The following is a 13,475-nucleotide window of genomic DNA, read 5'->3' as shown; positions in this document are numbered from 1 at the left end:
TCCCAGCCCTCTATTATTATTATTTTTTCCTTTGTGTTTTCCCACTTGTGCTTACATTTAAAGCCTTTCCCCATTCCCAAATGAAATTCATCTGATTCGTGTTCACCCGTGTATAATCCTGACAATTCATGAAGCACAGAGAAGTATTCAAGGTGACAAAATAAAATTATTTTAATTTTGAATATTTTTTACTTATGCTATTTTAAAAAGCAAGGAAAGAGGGCATGCAGAAGGGCAAATATCCATACTCCCTGGGATCCAAGAGTGTTGGATCCCAGATTCTGTGTGCAGGAAGAAGCCGCGTGACTTACCTCTGCCCTTGAAGTTCTTGTGGGTTTCGGGTTAGTGTTCTGACCAGTCAGGAAAATAGCTAGAGGCCTGGATGTGCAAAACAACAGCCCTAATGCAAGTTACAACGGAAAACACCATCTCTCTTATCTCACCTGACCATCACAGGGATTAAGTGCCTGGAAACCTGGGGATGAGATGAAGGTCTCTGTAGGGAGGGAGGCAGTCCTGACCTTTTTCCTTCTGACCCACCCCTTCCTTCTCTCACCACTCTGCTCCCAAGTGTTGACACTGATTTGCAAGGAGTGGGGAAAAGGGGCCACTTGGGATTTCCACTCAACCAGGCTTCCCTCTTAACCTCACCTTTCTGCTGTTTTTCCTCTTTACTTCCTTGAAATGAAAATTCGTGCTAAAGTGACAGGTAGCATGAAGTAAAGATCAAACCAGGTAAAATACAGGTCTTAGTCCAGAAGGGTCTTCCCAGGGTAGTGTCTGAAATCCGAGCTTCAGAAAAATGTCTAAATGAGGAGCAGCTGTTTCTGTGATGTTTAAGCAAGCGCTCAGGCCAAGAGTTCAAATGTTGCATTCCCATTGGCTCGCTGGGGAGCCCTGAAGTTATTGTGTGCAAAATATATCCAATGAAGGAAGAAAAATGAAAATGATTTCCTATATGTTGGCTATGGCAGCATAATTCAGACAGATCACTCAGTAGGAGTCAGAATGTCCTAGAAGCAGTTCTGCTACCAACCATGTGGCCTTGTGTTTAAGTCCAGTTGCCTCTTAGTTTCCCAGTCCATGTAACTGTCTATGCACAGGGTGGATGAAATGTGCACGACAGCATGTTAAAACATGATGTGGAACTACACGGACGTGAAGCACAATAATGTTCAGCTGAAATGAAATTCTACCTGATTCCCAAACTATCCAGTCAAATAAACTGACCTTTTCACTTTTAATTTATGAATTCTGAAATATTAATTCGGTGCTATTTTAATTCTAGCGTATTTCAGTGCTAAGCACTTATCTCTTATCTCAGTTTTGACACTGATGTTGACATTAGGTTTTGTTGAACAATACATTTCTAATCAGAGAATACATTTACCTTCTAATCACTTCAGTGAGAGGGTAAAAGGGAAAACTCTAGGTGTACACATTAATAAGTTAGCACAAGGATGGCGTATTAGCTTCCTGTTGCTGTGACAAAACCACCAGAGAAAAACAATGTAAAGCAGGAAAGTTTTATTTTGGTTCATGATTTTGGAGTTCAGTCAGTTGGTGGGCTCCATTGTTTCTGGGTCTGAGGTGAAGCAGTGTAAAGCTGCCCACCTCAGGGCCACCAGGAAGCAGAGTTGGAGGGGAGCCAGGAATAGCCAGTTGGGGGTGGGGCCAAGATAAGATATACCCTTCAAAGGAAGATCCCCAGTGACTTGCTCCACCTCCTACAATTCCACCACCTCCCAATAGTCCATTCAATTATGAACCAGCAATAGATCAGAGCCCAATCACTTCCCCAAAGCTCTACCTCTGAAACTACTATACTGGGGACCATGACTTCAGCCCATAAGGCTGTGGGGGACAGTTCAGATCCAAGTTATAACAGATGGTAAGAAGTATCTGATTTTGTTTTTCTTGGGATATGATTCTACGAGAAGCTAGTTCCAGTTTGCTGAAGGCTGGTACTGAGGAGCTCAGGTCAGAAAGTTGCTTTTAGAGTTAATTTTTCTGTGTTTACATGAAGTGGTCTAAAGCCGTCTGAGATGAGCAGGTTTCTCAAACATCATCTTTGCTAGAAAAATTAAATAGGTGATGGTGAATCAGGGATCTGCTGTCTGCAATGCTTACCTGGAGGTCAAATAATAAGTATGTAAAAGATAAGGGATTATAGGCAGGATATAGTGGCACATGCCTGTAATCTCAGCGACTAGGGAGGCTAAGGCAGGAGGATCTCAAGTTTGAGGCCAGTCTAGGCACCTGAGAAAGACCCTGTCTCAAAAAAAAAAAAAAAAAAATTAAATGGCTGAAGCTGTAACTCAGTGGTAGAGCACCCTTAGTTAAAAAAAAAAAAAAAAAAAAAAAGAACTACAAGATCAGGAAACAAGTCTTGATTTAAGGGGGAAAAAAAGAATCAAAACAAAAAACGCTGTGTATTTTGGGTTGAGTAAATGTTCTAGATATCACGGTCCGTCTAGAAAAGGATTAGATTAGTATAGTACTCAGAGATTGACAGGAGGGAATTTGCAACCCAGCTCAAGGTCACACAGGGCAGTAATGTCCATTGGGAACCCTGCCCCCAAGGACAATGAAATAGAGGACGGGCAAACCATGGTGGTAAACTTATCTAAACATCCTAAACTGAACTCCTCTGCCCACACAAGTCAGCTCTGGTCCTTCCAGCTCACTTATTTCACTTGTATTGCTACCCAAGCTGGAAATTCTGAGTTGATCTGCTTAATCTTTTAGCTCTTTTTGGCCCATCCAACTCAATAATCATTGAGCATCTTAGTGCTGGGCACTGTTTCTCACTGATTGAAATCAGTCAAAGTGTTTCTGAAAGCTCCGTCCTCGTCCCCATGCCAATTCAATAACAAGGACACAGTTTTTAGAAAAAGGAAAAAGAAGGTTTATTGCTTTGCTAGAAAAGGAAAAACATAGGGGACTCCTTTCCCAAAGGCTATGATTCTACCCATCAGCAGGAATGGGGAGCTTTTAAAGAGGTGATTCAGGCAGGGGCTGCATTCCACACGTTCTCTGTCGGAGTTGTAATTCACTAGTTAATCTGGGAGATAGTTATTTCTGAGATCTTTTGGTACCATCTCCAAAGACTGGATTACTTCCTTCCTATGGTGGGTGTGTACTCAAGGAGAGATAAATCTGCCTAGGATGGGGAAGAAAGGTAACCCTGTTTCCCCAAGATTAGGGATGGGGAGACATTAGGGAAGAGCAGGGAGGGAGGAAGAGAAAACATGTCCATATTAAAAATAAGTTGCAGTAGCAGACAGCAAGGGCTGTATTCAAAGCATAAATGGACCACTGTTGCAAAACTATAACTCTGCCTTCTGTCCTTCTTCAGTCCCATGGTCAGCACCCCACCCATCCCCAGGGCATATGTATGGATGACCTCCAGTGTTCCTTGCTCTCCCTCCCTACTGAATGGGTCGGAGGCAGAGTTCTCCCAGATGGTCCCCATCTCCTGAGCGCCAGCCCCAAGGCAAACCCAACTAAGGCAAGGGCAGAGAGCCCAGAGGACACAATCCACAGGGATCAGCAGCTCAGGCTATATAACATGCAAACAAAAGTGGGGAAGCAGAGAGAGAGAGACTCTCAGCATATCTGCTAATAAGTTTAGAAAAAACTATTGCCTTGGGTTAGTTTCTCATTCTGAAAGGTTCAAGGATTCCTCAGTGCCCTTAGAGTAAAATAAATATTTCTTTCAAGATCCCTAGCAATCGGGTTCAATCTTATATTTTCTCTTAAAATGCAATGAAAAGATAGGGACATTAGGTTCAGATACGCTTCTTGACCATGTCATTTACTGCACTACCAAGTGCTCATTGTTTAACTTCTCAGGAGTCTTTTACCCTTATTATGCAACAGGGATAACAGCCCCTTTCCTGTAGATATGCTGTCAGGCAGAGTGATCTTTCTGCTTTAGGTCTGCCCTGTTATTATCTGCAAATTCCACTGTCCCTAGAGGTCTAACTCAAATCCCACACGAAACCTTACTTTTTCCATGTTTAGCCCCTACGTGTGCCAAGAAGTTCTGTACTAAAAAAATTTAAACTGAAAGTTACCCGAATTTTTGTTTGTTTCAACACCCTTGCTAACTGGACAGAATGGCTTTCCTGATATTTCCTATAACCTTGTTTTCACTGTGCTGATTTTTTATTTACCTTTACAGCTGCAATTATGATATTGCCTGAGGGTTATTTGTGACAGTCATCACATGGATCACCTTCCAATTATGGAGCCAGAATTTCAATCATGTTGTGATTATGCAATGCACTCAGGAAAGATGATCCAATAAAGACTGATTTTAAATATAAAAATTGAAGTTTTAAAATAATAGCAACAGAATGAAATTCAGTCATATGAGCTAGGAAAGATAACAGCCTATTGATCAACTGACAGCGTGTGCACTGTTTTAAATATACTAACCATGAGTTTCTTCTGCATGATACTGCTCCAAAGCAATGAAGGAAAATAAGCAGATATAGGAGGAAAAAATTAGGTTTGGAGAGATGCTGGAATTCTGGAGTAAATTGTTGTGGAGATGGCTCCCCCTAGTGTATTGAACAACATAGGTACCTTGGTGAATCTTACCTCAATCCCCAACATTATTGGAACCACATGAGAACTGGTTTTACTACCACCTTCCCTTGGACGGCACAGCCAACCACAGGTCAGGGAAGAAAGGAGGACAAACACTCTCTATTCCACTGGATTTGAGCACCGATTGTCATGGGAATAGTGGATTGACTTGAAATATCCAAATAAATAATATTAAAAAGTATTAAAAAGCTTACTTTTTTTTTCCTGAAAGAGAATGTAATTAAGGAGAATAAACAACACCAAAAGATAATTATCTTACTAAAAACGTTATTTGCCCCATCTTGTATTTTTCAAAATGTGAATCATCTGAAAATATATTTTCCTCAAGAAAGATCCAAAGCCACCTGGGAGGCCCCACGGAGAACTTTGGTGGGAGGAGAGCAACTGTTCTGATGGAGAAATGTAATTTAAGGACTCACTGTGAAGCAGAGTTTCTCAAAATGTCATCTCCGCAACCTTAGTTCCACAGGACACTTACTTGAATACAAGTTCCACGTCAAAGGATTGTGAAATATTTAGGGTTCAGCAAAGATAAACTGATTCAGGATGTTCTGAATATAACACGAGAAGGCATCACACCACACCCACAACCGTAGCATCTCCTGAATTATTTAACACAGTGATTTTTGTTTCCCTGCTTATCTCCAACACTAGGTTTGTGAATTATCCTTCAGGGATATGCACTGGATTAGAATTTCAATATCTTCCAGTGAAAGAGGACAAATAGGAAAGTGTGTCAGAAGAAGAGAACAGCAGATTTGATACAAATAGGGTGACTCTATGCAAATTTGTGATCAGTGTTGTTAACTCTCTTCCACATCTGAAAAATTAGTAAAGTGACAGGTTAAACTCAACCCACGGTCCTATAGGTGGGGTCTGGAGGCTCAACAATGTGGAAAGCATCAGCAGCCCACAAGATCACTACCACATTCCTCCTACACCATAGCCACGATGCTCCTTTGAGAAGGAGAAATAAGACTTCAGAAAGTACAGGGCACCATCCTGCCAGATTTTCAACTTTAATCAAAACTTTTTTTTAAGGCAACCGTACTAATTCACATAGATGCTTCAGGCCCATTATTAGTAACAGGCTCATAAACACACAGGGTACTTTAAAGAATTGAGAGGCTGTTTTCCATGAATTCATCAGCATGTTGGGCACCAGTGCTTACAGACACCAGGGATCAGGACTTCCATGGACCTGGAATTACATGCAATTCTATGCTCTCTGGCTAAGGATACAGTGTTCTGTGGCAGGAACAGAGATCCTGCATTAAGTGTGGGAAGGGTGGTAGCTCTTAGTTTCTTAGCTTTTAGGGATGAGAGGTGGGACATGGTTCATCCCAGAAGCAGCTCATGGATTTCAACAGACCTCTTATTTTCTTTCTAATGCTTTCCAGCTGAGTTGACTTTAGGAACAGGGAGGTAAAGCAATGTACTCCAATGCCTGGTGAAATAGACCAGCTGGAACTTGAACTCAGGACTTTCCTGGTGTGTAGCCAGTGCCCTCATTAGTCAATAACTCTGCTTCCTGGTTTTAGCTGCCTCTCCAAGCTCCACTGTGCAGCCAGCATCTGGCAGGACCCCATCCTCTGGGCTGTCTCTGCTCATGACTGAAATAAAAGGCATGTTACAGGTCAAGTCTGAATATTCTGGCCACGCAGGCAAGGGCAGACAGGCTCCATGCCTGCTCAAAACATACAGTGTCTGGTGAAAACCAGATTGAAGATAGCTAGACTCACCCGCCAAGATTCCAAAAGGAAAAACTTAGCTCACATTTTTCCTTTGCCTGGTGATTTTTCTTCCCTTCTTCCTTATTTTCTTCTTCTTGTTCTTTGTTTTTTTTTTTTTTTTAAAGGGAATCCCCATGTTTACAAGTTGAAATCCAAAATGTACAAGTGGTCAGTTCACAATCCTATGACCCATGAACATCTGTGGGCCTGAGTGTTCCTTGGGAAGCAGCAGTGCCGGGAGTAGTGAGCCAAGCCTGCCCTAGGCAGAAAGGAATTCTCCAGAGTGAAACATGGAGTGGGGCCTGCAAGGCTCGGGGCCTGTTAGCCTCTACTCTGCCTTGCAAAAGCATGTCTACACTCGACTTCAATTACTTTTATGAGCTGCATCGACTCTGCTTTCTGAGGTGGGACCATCTGAAACTCCTTATAGGACACAGAACATGAACCTTCACTTTGCTTTTTAAGAGAAATAAAACTGTTTAATCTGAGATCAGCAAACAGTGCCCAAATTTACTTATGGAGAAATAAGAACCTCTCTGTGTCCTTTAATTAGGGAGAAATTCTAGAATGATACATTTTCTTTTTCTATCTGTCTCAGAGGATATAAATGACAGAGAGCGGGTGGGTCCCACTGCCCTGACTCTGAAGTAAGCCCACGAGTGAGCCCATAACACTTCATTTTGGCAGGTGGTCCTGGGTGTGGCTGGACATGATTCATCATTTCTGTTCTAGGTTCTAGATCAAGAGATGAATGTTGGCTGATTCATCACTTTAAGCTTTAATTTGGTAAATGTTCAAAAGTTAAGTGAACCCTTAATGGAAAACGTTAGGGTGTGATGAATTTGTCTCCTCCCTGGACCTTAATGAGGGAATGGCCCAGATCTCTACTGATGAACTCCACTGCGACTCTGGGAGTTTGATGGAAAGCTCGCTTCTCTCCTAGTTGGAGCTCAGTTCCTCTGATCTAACTTTTCTGCAGGAATGTGGGTAGTATGGAATGAATTATGTCTTCTTCCAAATTCACATGTTGAAGTCTCAACCAGTACCCCAGAATTGGAGGTATTGTTGAAGCCTGGAAATTGGTTCTTAAAGGAGATTAATAAGTTAAAAGGAGGTCTTTAGGGTGGGCCCTAAAACGGTATGACTGGGGTCCATTTAAGAAGAGGAAATTTGGACACAGACATGTGAACAAACAGAGGGAAGGCCACATGAAGATGTGGGGAGGAGATGGTCATCTTCAGGTCAAGGAGAGGGGCATCAGAAGAAACGAACCTGGGACTTCCAGAATCCAGAACCGTGGGAAAATACACTTTCATAGTTTAAGTCCCCAGTCTGTGGGACTTTGTTAAGGCAGCCCAAACTGACTAATACACTGGGCTTCATGATAATGACATTTCTAGACTACGAAAGAAGTTCCACATGTTTTTCTTCACATAACTTTAATACCTATTTTAGCTTAAAATGGGGTTTTCTATAGCAGATTATTCATATCTTTTGTTTGCTTATTTTTTATAGGTTTATCATCAGATGCAAGTAAGTCCTCTGCATTTTCTTGAAGAGAATTTCACAATTTTCACCCAAAATATAATTCTTAATGGCTTTGGGTCATTATTCTGCCTTGGAAGAAATATTCCTATTATCTATAAAATTCATTTAAAGCTAAACAGATCATTGTAGAAACCCACAGTCAGCAACACATTTATAAATAACTTTAGATCAAACAAGCAACACCAGATGTGCTATAGCCCAGGGGTTTGTTTTGTTTTGTTTTCTTGCTACTGGGGATTGAACCCAGGGGCACTTTACCAATGAGCTGTGCCTAGTCCTTTTCATTTTTTACTTTGGGACAGAGTCTTGCTAAGTTATTGAGATTGGTCTCAACCCTCCTGCCTCAGCCTCCTGAGTCATGAGGAGTATAGGCATATACCATACTAGCCAGCTTACAGCCCAGTTTTAGTTTAGGACTTGGGTTTTAAATCTCATTTAGTTGAACTCATTTGATTGGGTTATAGAAGAACAAATTAAATGGCAAAGAAGGGTCAAAACTCGCTGTGTTTAAGATGCTTAGATCTTACTTGAAGTACATCACATCATGATCAAATGGGCTTTTTTTTTTTTCACCTAATACCAAGAGCCTGATTCTTTCAACAAAAGAGTCACAAGGAGTTGGAATGTAGAAAACATGAGGATTCTGTCTGTCTCTCCCTTTTTCTTTCTCTGTAAATTCCACTGGACCACAGTAGTGAAATTTCCCAGGGTGGGCATTTTTGGAACAAGGCTATTCATTTGAAAGATTAGAATTATCCAGCTGTAGGCTCGTTATGTCTGAGAAACAGCTTACATAAGGAGGGCCATGGGTGCCCTTCCTTTTCTACCTCTCTGAAGACATGCAGCCTCTGGCTTCCGAGATTGAGGATTCTGATGTAGCCTTCTAACACAAAATCTACCAGTGGAAATAGCAATAAAGTCAGTTGTTTGGTATTTTACAAACACAACTGTATGAATGAATGATTTTTTAAGCTTTTTTTGTTGCGTGTGTGTGTGTGTGTGTGTATGTGTGAGAGAGAGAGAGAGATTTAATTGCAAGAGTGAAAGTTGTTATTTTTTCAAAACCACATCTTTCCAAAATCACATCTTGAGGAAAAAGGCTTTGCCAATTAAGAAGGTGGAGGGGTCTGTGAGAAACCACAGGCACTTTTATTTCTAGCTATCAACAGAATGGAAAAAAAATCAACTTACTTATAGTCATTTATTTATATGGGTAACGAATAAGTTAAGGAACACTTCATCTCGAACACAGATTGCTTTTATTTTAGCTAAGCTAATGTTTCAGTTCCATATATACTTTTGAATTTCCATCAATGTCAAACACCATTTTTTTCCTTTCTTCTTAAAAAAAAAATGAGAGAGAGAGATTTACAAGCACTTTTACAGCACTCAAGGAAAGTAGGCTGAGGGTTCATAATAATAATTTTCCTTTTAAAAAACATCCATCAAACCAAAATAAAATCATTTTAATTAACTCCTTCCTGAGTAACTAAAACCTTGGAATGTGCTGAAAGGTTATAATAAATAAGGCAGTCAAAGATCAACTAGCTTAAAATGTATTTTTTAAATTAAACTATGTAAAATGTACAGTATATTTCATGAAGTACAAACTATGTTGGGCCCAGGGCCAAAGAAATGTTGTCATGTGTGCCAAAGAAACTGATGGAGTGCCTTGACTTCTAGGACCTAGAGACTGTTTGTTGAGACAAAATAACAAAAAGGCCCTGCAAGTAAATCAGTTGGCACCTTTTGTCATAAAGTTACCAAGATCACTGCTGAAAATAAATGCCTTTGGACACACAGGTACAAGTGCCCATGTGAACTTGCAGAAAGAGGAAGGATTTTGTTGAGTGACCAATTGTCCCGATGTTCTGACAACAGCAGAGAAAACTTAGCCAACGCAACTTTATTTCAGATGTGAGATTGCACAGTGTGTAAACTAATCTTCATTATTTAAGTGTAATTCATAGAAACGACTCACAACATATCAGGCAGCAGTCCTTGTACTTGTTTTGAACATGATAGCTGTTTTCCAGGTTGCTTTTTGAAGTATGCCTAATGGTAGGGCCCTGGTCTCTCTGCACAAGACAAAGGATAATTCTTTTTCTGAGAACATTTCCTTTATTCACTTCCCTGCTTCAGTTCTCTGAGGCAGAAAGGGGCCCACATGTGGCCACATGCTGGACTTTTTGCCTCTGTGGTCCCTGCCTTCACTGGGTGCCTGTGGGCTGGAGCCGTCTTAATATATCTCATGATAAAGTGGCTTCAGCACCCACTCGGCAGGTTCCAAATGACTTGCTTTATATCTTGGCTCCTGTCCAGTTTTAGTGAAGGAAGAAAGAATTTTAGAGAGACTTGTTGGTTTCTGAAAAGCAGAAAATGTGTAGCTTGTGTAAAGTCAGAATCTTATTTACTAATAAGTACTTGCAACTCATTTTGCTCTTGGAGGCAAAATTTGTCACAAGTATTCTTCCTGCTACCACCACCATACCTTGGTTCCTCAGCTAGCTGTATATCATCTACCCAGGAGGACATGTATTTTCAGGTTTTTTTTTTTTTTTTAAAGAGTGAAAATACTTCAGAATTTAAGGAACAGATTTCTAATGCCTGGGCCAAGACTTCATTAATAGGGAGCAGACAGCAGGGGTGTGGGAAGTGAAGAGGAGGATTATTTTGGGGGTGATGGAACTGCTCAGAGTCTACTCAGATCATACTAGGGGCATCCACTTACTCAGAAAGTTGGTCAATCAATCTCTTACCCAGAAGTCTTGCTGCTTCTCATTTTGACGTCCCTGGTGAGGGCCCTCAGAAACAAATAGGTTCCATAAGAAATGAGCCTGTAGTTCTACTGCTGCCTTAACAGAGCTCAGGATCCCTTGTTCCTAAAAACAGGCACCTCTTAGGGGACTAGAAAATGAAAGATACCAGTTTCTGAAAGACCCAACTTGGCCAGGAATGGACTTCCGAGATTATGCACTGTCTGGTCAGGCTTAGAATTCCTGGCATAGGAATCAACACCAGAGCTAAAATGGTTCCTGGGACTTCATTGAAAGCAATGCCAGGGACATGGATGTTCCAGATTAGATGCAAAGCACACACTCATGCCATTTTCCTGTTGTCACATGACCCTCAGATTTGATCTGTTTGCCTACAGTTCTTCTTAAACAGCAAACAAATCCTTTTCCCCCGCTGTGCACCTTGGAGTCTGTCAGAATGGTGCCTGGAAATGGAATGTCTCAATGGAGACACGCACTTTGACCATGCACTTGGCCTTGAAAGGTATTTCAGGTGCTGATTGGTGGGGGATGTGGCACAAGCCAAGTTGTTCTTTCAGAGATAAGCACACTGTTCTTGATGACAGTGTCCCCTGAGATGGGGCAGAGGTGGAATTCTACCCATTTGGGTAGAAACCACTTCACCAGGGACATCTCCCTCTGATGTTCTTTTCTGCCTTACCTGACCCTCTCAGACACTTCTAGAGCAGATTCCCTGGTCTCTGAAGTGGTTTTTGTATTTCTACTGAAATATACAAGTCTGGATGTCTTCTGCCATTGAGGTAATATTTTTACAAGTCATTTTACAAATGATAAGTTATTGGGCTGGGGGATATATTTCTCCCCTTCTCCCATGTACTGGGGGTGGGGCTGGGTAGGCTGTTTGGAACAAGACTGCCTTGTGATGGAGCCATCTAGTGTACCTGGGAAAGACTCAAAAGAGCCAAGGAAAAACAATAAAATTAAACAAATAAAACCCGCAAAACCGGGCATCTCCCAATGACCCCAACATGTGGGAATGTTTTGTTCTTTTTAATGCACTCAAGCATTAATTTAAGTCCCTTCTGGATTTTTCTTCCTCAAACAAACAGAACAACCTTTCTGGAAAAGGGAGATTCCGCCATGGAGCCACCCAGTGCTGGCATCACCTCTTATAAATATCTTCTAGCCACTTTTCATCGTCCTGCTCCTCATCGTCCATGGGCTCCTCGGTTTCCAGCGGGGTGGGGATGAAGAACTGCGGCCTCAGGGCGGGTCTGCTCACGTGAGACTTGAGTCCAAACTTGCGCTTGAGCAGGTGGAACTGCTCCTTGACGTAGTGGTAGAACTGGTACTCGTATCTCATTCGCTGGTAGAGTATCTGCACTGCCTCGGGAGAGGGGACAGTCTTCTTCACGGTCACAGTCATGTTTCCCAGTTTCCTGTGCTCTGGAAAAGAACCGGGAGCACGTGAGCACTCGTCCGCGGTGGCTGAAATAAAGGTGAGGGTCTGCATGCCTGCCCAGCGCGGGCGGAGGGGACTGAACGTCCGAGCAAAGAAGGCAAAAGCGTTCCTGCAATGTGGGGCAAGACGTCCTCAGGTGTAGGTGTTAGTAGCAGTTTTAGTGGACTAACTGCCTTTCCATGGGATAGGAACCATGCAATTGGACCACAACTCAATACTTAACTCTAGGTTATATATTTTTTAATAGCAAGATCTCTCTGTTTCCCCTCTTCTTGATCCACCAATGAAGGGTTCTGTGCTTTCAGAAAGAGGCACACAGAGCTGTCTCTTTGCTTTCTAATGATCTTGTTTTACTAAAAAAATTTTAAATGTTAATATAAAGTTTAATTTGATACAGGGTCAATGAGCATCGCATATTTAACAACATATTTATTAAGAAAATAAAAAACAGATCTTTAAATATATTTTTAATTTGTGGTTTTTGAATGTTTTGATCGAGGCTATATATAGCTGAAATTTTATACAAATTTGGCTTAATTTTTGCTTAATTTTATACTAATGCTTAATAACATGAAACTGTTAGATGTTTAGAAGATAAAATTCTCAGTTTTAAAGTGCATGATCCAGTGGAATTAATTACACTCTGTGTAACCCTCACCAATATTTTCTGAATCCTTTCATTAATCCAAGCAAAACTTTTAATCTATTAAACAATAATAACTACATATAGCTAGTTGTTTCCAAAATCAGATTCACCAGAAAGGACAAACACTTCTGATTTTTGAGGATATTTAAGAAAAATTTCACATTCATTCTAAAGAAGGAATTAAGAAAATTCCCTGGGTGGTAATGGCCTCATTGAAATAAGGGTACTGCTTTTCAAATTGTCTCTCTGGAAAACTGTAATGCACATCTGGATATGTCAACTCTAGAATTTTTGTTAAAGAACTTGGCATAGACTCTTCTAAAATGGGTTCCTGATGGAACATTTCATCATATCTGTCTTCTCTACAAAAATAAACTCTAGCTAATCTGGGGTGGGCCACGTTCATGAACCTTAACTATAGGTATTCCTTTGTGGGGTTTTTTTGTTTGTTTTGTTTTCTTTTTGGTATTGGGGATTGAACTGGGGGCCTCACTCATGCTTGGCAAGTGCTCTCCCGTCCCCAGCTCTTTTTTTAAATTTTATTTTGAGACAAGTTCTTGCCACATTGCTCAGGCTGGCCTCCAACGTGTGATCCTTCTGTCTCAGTCTCCCAAGTAGCTGGGATTACAGACATGCACCACCAACCCTGATTCCCTTTGTGTTTTTAAAAGAGAGTAATAAGAGCTCATAAGACAGACAAGGCACAAAGAGTA

General features: G+C 41.2%; 1 protein-coding gene across 1 annotated transcript in view; it reads right to left on the bottom strand.

Annotated features, from left to right (window-relative positions):
• Positions 1 to 2,889: 2,889 nt before the first annotated feature.
• The window catches only part of Ust (uronyl 2-sulfotransferase), a 168,214-nt gene continuing 157,628 nt past the window's right edge, over positions 2,890 to 13,475 (bottom strand). The window contains exon 8 of the mRNA XM_048800539.1: positions 2,890 to 12,100. Within this exon, the coding sequence (XP_048656496.1) occupies positions 11,817 to 12,100 (284 nt within the window). The 3' untranslated portion in view covers positions 2,890 to 11,816. The remainder of the gene's footprint in view (positions 12,101 to 13,475) is intronic.

This window comes from Marmota marmota, unplaced genomic scaffold (genome assembly GCF_001458135.2).
Source record: "Marmota marmota marmota unplaced genomic scaffold, marMar, whole genome shotgun sequence".
Lineage (NCBI taxonomy): Eukaryota > Metazoa > Chordata > Mammalia > Rodentia > Sciuridae > Marmota > Marmota marmota.
The sequence above is the reverse complement of the archived record's forward strand: the minus strand, read 5'-3'. Positions and strand labels throughout refer to the sequence as shown.